This window comes from Peromyscus californicus, unplaced genomic scaffold (assembly GCF_007827085.1).
Source record: "Peromyscus californicus insignis strain IS unplaced genomic scaffold, ASM782708v3 Scaffold_4__1_contigs__length_199733344, whole genome shotgun sequence".
NCBI classification, from domain to species: domain Eukaryota; kingdom Metazoa; phylum Chordata; class Mammalia; order Rodentia; family Cricetidae; genus Peromyscus; species Peromyscus californicus.
The window spans coordinates 17,787,676-17,794,817 of record NW_026294562.1 but is presented as its reverse complement, the minus strand read 5'-3'; the positions used below and the strand labels follow the sequence as shown (position 1 = coordinate 17,794,817).

General features: G+C 51.1%; 1 protein-coding gene across 5 annotated transcripts in view; it reads right to left on the bottom strand.

The window, feature by feature from the left end:
- Positions 1-2,052: 2,052 nt before the first annotated feature.
- Sec31b (SEC31 homolog B, COPII coat complex component) overlaps positions 2,053-7,142 on the bottom strand; it is a 30,964-nt gene continuing 25,874 nt past the window's right edge. For 4 of the 5 annotated variants that reach the window (XM_052712668.1, XM_052712670.1, XM_052712671.1 and 1 more), the window contains 6 exons: positions 6,565-6,879; positions 6,281-6,339; positions 5,901-6,059; positions 5,522-5,638; positions 5,068-5,139; positions 3,219-4,887 (listed from right to left, as the gene is read on the bottom strand). In XM_052712668.1, coding sequence (XP_052568628.1) covers positions 4,708-4,887; positions 5,068-5,139; positions 5,522-5,638; positions 5,901-6,059; positions 6,281-6,339; positions 6,565-6,879 — 902 coding nt within the window. In that variant the 3' untranslated portion in view covers positions 3,219-4,707. Of the gene's footprint in view, positions 2,132-3,218; positions 4,888-5,067; positions 5,140-5,521; positions 5,639-5,900; positions 6,060-6,280; positions 6,340-6,564; positions 6,880-7,142 lie in introns of those variants that run through there. The other variant, XM_052712669.1, reaches the window with a different exon arrangement.

The following is a 7,142-nucleotide window of genomic DNA, read 5'->3' as shown; positions in this document are numbered from 1 at the left end:
ACTTTGTCTTCTCATTTCCCTACTTGTCCTGAAAAACAAAAAACAAAACCAAAACAAAAAAAAACTGGCAACAAGAAAGACTTTGAATATGGGGGGAGAGGGAACCCCAAAACCCAACTTGCACACCGTGACACCATGTCACTGACGGACTTCATTAGCTGAGCAGTGACCTTCCTAAACACCAAAGATACTCTAGACACACCAAGAGGCCTAGGAGTGGTAGAGGTCGGCAGTGGGTAGGTTGGCAATCATTTCCTGATCATAGCAGCCATCTGTACCTTGTCTCCTTCTCCAAAGGAGCTTTGATCGTTTGAGCCAAGACGGGTAAATCAAGACAGATTGGATCTGTACCTCTAAAGGCAGGGCATCCATAGGAAGAAGTCCGGCCCCAACACCTGGTTCTCAGGATTCAGACCACTGGCTACTTCCCTGGAGAAGTAATCCCCCTGCTATGAGACTGTTGCTAATAGGATGTTCAAAACCCTGACCTTTTAATTTATTTCAGTCTCTGGTACACACCCCTCCCCCCAGATCCTGAACTCATTGGGATGATGAGGGGAAGGCAGAGGAGAAACTTAACCCCTACGCTCTCTCCTTCCTCCCACTTTGGCAGGATACCATCTCCCTGTAGCCTTCCCGATGGCCTAAGTAGTTAGCTTGATTTGGCTGAGGTTAATCTGCCAGGGATTAGTAAATCACCCACATAAATCTTCCACTAATGCATTTACTTGGAAGCCAAGAGCTTGCTGCTTCTGAGTCTGAGGTTCCTTTCTCGGAGAAGGGCAGTCCAGCAGGGACTTGTTTATGAAATAGGGATCTGGCAACAGAGGAGCCAGTTCAGCCCAGACCTTCCCCACAGCTGCTCCTGCCCTAGGCAAGTCCTGGGCATGGGCATCCACAGCATTTCTGGAGCCGAGCCAGCGAAATTCTTCACTTCATCCCCCTTTTCCTAAAGGAAGCACAGAGCTCACACCACCAAAGCCCCAGGGGCCGCCCTGGAAGACTAGACTGCCTCTGGTCCTCTCCACACTTAACTGGGGGTGTTTTTTTCTCTTCTTTAGGAGGGGATACACTTCTCTTGGTACTTCACTTCTAACTCTATTAGTAAAAGGCTCTTTTTTCCCTCCCTCAGTTATCTGTGCTTTCTCAGTCTCCCAAGTCATCCTTTCTTTCCCCTCATCAAGCAGCAGCGTGTTAACCCCACTGCCTCACCTGACAGTTACTTGATAGTGCACAGAAGGAATCGTGGCAATACAGCTGAAAAGCATGAAGGTTCCATGCTGGAAAATAAAGCTGCATTTTCCAGGGCTCTCAGCATAAACGGAAGCTCTGCGCTTCAACATTCAGAACTTTAAAGTCAGACTCTAGACACATGAGGCTGTCATTTCTTTCACAGGTTGCTCTGTATCCCCAAGTGGGCAGGACTGACACCCAGTTCATTCCAGCTCTATGAAGGAAGTCCTGCCCGCCCCCCTAGCATTATGCCTTCATGGAGTGTTCATTCAGTGAACACTGAAGTGGAGACAGCCAACGACACGTCAGCATCCCTCAGTCCGAGGCTTCTGGGCTTACACACCAAATCACCTCGGCTGTGCAGAAAACTCTAGAACTGCTGACTGGGAAGACTAGGCCCCTCTGAGGTCAGCTAGTCAAACCTTTGCTCTACACGTTTAAAGTGATGTTGAGAAAGCCGACAGGCTTGTAAGTTAGTGTGGGGTGGCACAGCCACCCAGGCCCCTGCCCTCCTCTTGTGTGCTCTCAAGGAGCCCATCTGTCTCAGTCCGAGCACAGAAGTAGAGGGAGGTCCTGAGAAGTGACGAGAACTGGGTGGGGTGAGCAAAACACTGTCTCCTTCCTGTCTCTGGCCTGTGAACCTACACACAAGCAGGGCTTTCTTTTCTTTAAAAGAATCCCAGCCTCACTTGGCCTTAGGAGCAGGTCAGTGCAAAGAGAGAAAGGGTCGTCCTTGGCACGCTGGTAGCGCGGGTGGTGGTGGGAGGGGAGGGCAGGCCGGGGCACTCGCCTATTGTCGGTCTGGATTGGATGCTTCCAGTCATTCGTTTCCTTTTAATTAACCCACATTCCTGGAGGAGAAATATTTATGTTGGCTCCCATAGAGGCAATCTGCAGACTGGAAAGAAAAGGGAAGAAAGCCTGTCTTAGCAAAACAATATCTCTAAAGAGCTCAAGAAGAGAAAATAGGGGAACAAAATGCCATTAAAACAGCCTTCTACCCCGCCGGAGTCAATGAAAACTTCATTTCACATGTTAATCCGCCACTCCGCCCCTTTCTCTCCTCACAACACCTTTTCCGAAAGTGTTTGGGAAAAGTCTCCGCAGTCAGTACACAGCTCCCTGCGGCTCAGACTTCTCCTTGTGTTAGTTCAGGGCCCCAAGTGGGGCTCTCGCTCCAGCAGCAGCCCCCCCCCCCTTTAATTTAAACAAAGACTTCAGAGTTCATCAACCTCCCACTGAAATTCACAGCTGCTGAACAAACTAATCCCCTCTCCCGGCCTTTCTTCCCTTCAATGGGCTCTTGGCTTCAAAGACACTTTGGGAAAGGACTTTGCTGGGGCTCACACTGCTTCATCAATAGAAGTTAGCACAAGTATTATCTGAAGAGCAAGTGGCTTTACAAACAAATACTGCCTAACAATCCCTCCCTCCCAAACACACACATCTAGCCTGCAGACATGATGGGGTGGACAGCAGGGTTAGGGCTGGTTCCCCCTGGCTTCACACCCAGGCCCTTTGTGCAGCTGAGCTCAGCCCTGAAGTGGTGTGGGGGAAACCCTGCAGCTAACTGTCAGGCACAGATGGAGACAGACAGACAGACTGACACACACACACATACACACACACAAGCAGTGTAGCTACATACGCTGCAAGGAAAGGCCTGCTGCCCGAGTCCATGGGTCTACACTTTAAAAAATCGTTTTCTTGGGCTGGAGAGATGGCTGCTCTTCCAAAGGACATGGATTCAATTCCTAGCACCCACTAGGTGCCTCTTCTGGCCTTTGTAGGCACTAAGTACTAAACATAGTACACAATCATACATTCAGGCTAACCACTCATACACATATTTTTATAAGTTCTTCTTATCTCTCCCCAGCCTCTCTCCTGCCTTCCTATATAGTAGAGGAAGCAAGACCTCTCTGTTCTTGAAAGGGAAACGTCAGCAAAGGAGGATCCTGAGGAGACGAGGATTGGGAAACGACTTTGGAAAGCAAGTCACTTTATTGCACTGTTTAAGAGGTCAGCATGAAATAGGGCCAGAGAAAGCAGTTCAGAGACATAAGGCAGCTGAGGGGAAGAAGAGCCCTGGATCCACGAGAAGCCGGGCTCTGATTCCAGAATCGGGCTTAAAAATCGCAGACTGGATAGTGTAAGGCCTAGGGCCAGGCTCAAGCCTGGGCAGTGTCAAAGGTCATTCTCTACAGCAGTTTTCTCAACCTTCCTAATGCTGTGACCCTTTAATACAGTTCCTCAATGTGACCCCCAACCACAAAATTATGTTATTGCTACTTTATAACTGTAATTTTGCTACTGTTATGGATTGTAATATAAATATCTGTGTTTTCCCATGTCTTAGGCGAACCTTGTGAAAGGGTCGTTTGACCCCCAAAGGGGTCATGACCCACAGATTGAGAACTACTGCTCTACAGGCTTCTACCTCATAGTCTAAACAAAAGGCACTTCACTCTTCCACTGGCCACCTAATACAGCCCGCCCTGAGTAATGCTAACACACGAGATACAGCCCGCCCTGAGTAATGCTAACACACGAGATACAGCCCGCCCTGAGTAATGCTAACACACGAGATACAGCCCGCCCTGAGTAATGCTAACACACGAGATACAGCCCACCCTGAGTAATGCTAACACACGAGATACAGCCCGCCCTGAGTAATGCTAACACACTAGATACAGCCCGCCCTGAGTAATGCTAATACATGAGATACAACCCGCCCTGAGTAATGCTAATACATGAGATACAGCCCGCCCTGAGTAATGCTAATACATGAGATACAGCCTGCCCTGAGTAATGCTAATACATGAGATACAGCCCGCCCTGAGTAATGCTAACACACGAGATACAGCCCACCCTGAGTAATGCTAACACATGAGAAGTTTCATTTTTTTAAAGGACCAGTTTCCTCTCTTCATTTTGCTCAGCACCCACACCCAGTCCTCATGTCCATGACTTGTTGAAAAAGTGACCATCAACCAACTCCCTGGGCCTACAATAAATATTGACCTTCAAATATGAAGACTGAGGCAGGGGACAGGACAGTTGGACTCCAACTCCAGAAGAGAAAGAACAAGACCCACAAGATGAGTCATGGCAGCGGCAGACTGAACCAATGACAGACTGTTTACCCTCTCTGAACCATCTGAACAGAATAGCCCTGTGTGAGACATTCTGGTGCTGACCCTGTTGGACTGCTAGATTAGGGAAAGGAAGACCTGACTCTGTGCTCTACCTCCCAGGCTGAAAGCACCCTAGGAAAGCCCAGGTGGGCAGGCATAAAGGGGGAGGAAACAGGCACTCAGCTGGTGTGGATCCAAGCCCCCAGCATCGCCTAGCTGGCAGGCAGCAAGGGGAAAATACTGGGAGAAATAAACACAATCGATTGAAAAACTCCCCCTTTGCACCCGGAGGTAAGCAACAGCAGAAACGGCCTCCTGGTGGAAGAGGCTGCCTGGCTTAGCCCTGCAGCTTGTGTGCGATGGTGAGGACAGCCTTCAGGACAGGCATGAAGCTGGATACCTCGCTGAAGCTGCTGCAGCCCGCCACCTGGGCATGCACCGCAAGGCCCTGCTCAAAGCTGCCTGCATCCACACATCGGGCAACTTCGTGGAGCCCAGCCAGGACGGGGGGTGAGAGCTGTGGAGAGAATGACCCTTAGATTAGGTGAGCCCAGCCCAGCCCCGACTCTGACAGCAGGGAAAGGCTAAGAGGACAGGGAGATGGCTCTGAGACTCTGGGAGGAAGGGACACTGGGCCTCTCTGACTGTGGCTGGCAGTGGAGAGGGACCAGGCAGAGGCGGTCAGTCAGGTACTCACCGTCCCCTCACAAAGTTTTTCATATAGACATTCTAGACGGTGGGCCGCCTCCTCCAGCTTCCTTTTGGTTTTCTGCAGGGAGGAAAATGGATTCTGACCCCACCCCTAAGGCTCACACTATACAGCACTACAAACATTCCTGAGATATACCAGCTAGAACAGCTCAGTGCCATTTCCTTCATTTCACAAAGTGGAGGCCCAAAGACGGCAAGAGACTTGCCCAGGCGACACGGCTTTAGCCCCCTTTGCTAAAGGCCTTGCCGCTGCGAATCCCCATGCTCTTTGGTCCTGCTATTGAGAAGTGGGACCTAGACTCCAGGCCCTCCCCACTTCATTTGGACATCAAGGAAGTACAGACACAGTCAATATGTCCGGGACAGTAAGGGAGCCGGTCTCCATCCGAGGCACATCCACTGAGGATGTGAGGGGGCACTGGGGGAAGGGTCAGACCTACTAGGTCAGTGGCAGACAGAGAACAGGCCTGGAGAAGTGCCTCGAAGCTGTCCTTCAAGCACTGATGCTCTGGGGGCAGCTCCTTCTTTCCCGTCTTCTCAGGAGGCAGCGGCTGCAGCTGTTAATGAGGAGCAGTGAGGAAGAACTGAAGGCTGTCCGTCCGTCCGTCCGCACGGCCTCCCTAAGGCTCAGTCACCTGTGACTCGAGGTCACGCTTCCCATCAAGGCCGAGCTGAGAGCCACCCTCCCCTCCTCTGCAGGAAGGACATCCTCAGCTCAGGCTCAAGGATTACTTCTACCTTGAGCAAGGAATCCAGTTTCTATGATCTCACTTTTCTTGCCCACACAGGGCTGGAAAGCCTCCCAGGGGACTGACTCACTGTTCTGGTCACCTGCGGGCTGCCTTCTCTTGGGGCTCCGGGAGGAGACCAGCTCACACTGGAGACTCGGGGCTGTGGCAGCAGGGTCTGTCCTGGCTCAGGGCCAAGGCTCATAACCGGAGCTGTAATCGGTGCTGGGGGTATAAATGGCTCTGGCAGCTGAGGAGATAAAGAAAAGCATATGAGTGAACAGTGAGACATTACAGGCTGTGACTTTGACCAAGAGACAGGGTGGTGAGTAGGGACTGGGCAACAGAAAGATGTGTGTGTGCAGAAGGAAGAGAGGAAGCTGCTGACAGGTAGAGACTAACTCAGAGAAGGCGGGGCTGAATTCTTAAAGAACTGAAGAGTGGATCACCGGGCAGGGAAAGGTGCATGACCTTTCTCCTCGGGAGCTTTTCCCAAGTGGCTGGAGCAGCTTGCCAGGCATCCTGGGGTCCTAAAGAACATAAAAATGGGGATTCTAAGGACATGGTCAAGGACCTTGGAAATGTTTAAAAGCTGGAAAAATTATTTTAGTTAGAGTTGGCCATACTTCCCTCTGTAGATCAGTCATACTCCTAGCTGACAAAGGGTCTTGGCAGAAAAAGACTCCCAAAGTAGTGGTGGGAATGGGGGAGTGAGGCAATGACCCCCAAGAAGAAGCCATGGAAAGAAGACTGACCTGGATGAGGAGTCCAGAGGCCAGTGCTTGGGAGGGTCCTGGAGTATGGAGCCCCTGGCCCTCCAGGAGGACCAGCCACAGGAAAAGTGACAGGAGAGCCTGAGGGCGGGGAGCTCAGAGGGTTGGGACCTGGTGGTCCCATAGGAGCCAGAGGGAGCAGTCTAGGAGTCTGAGGCAGTGAGGGACAGCCAGGCTGCATGGCGTCTGGGGATGCCATGGGTGGACGGGGACCAGGAAGAGGCCATGTTCCAGAGAAGCCAACCGGGTTTGCAGCTCTAACACTCTGTCCCCCTAACAGCTGCGGCTGAGGTAAAGCTGAAGCAGAAGAGAAACGGGTAATTTATCACTAACTTCATCTGGGGAGAGACTCAGAGGTCATCATGCAGGAACAAATCAGCAACACAAAAAATAAAAGAGGGAGTGTGGTGTCCCACCTGCAGTGACACCTGGGAGGCTGAGACAAGATCTTTGGAGACCAAGAGTTTGAAACCAAGCAAGAGTCCATCCTCCCCCCAAAAAACACTTGTAAACCCACACCTGATAATAACAAGGAACGATTAGCACATGCAGAGAGCAAT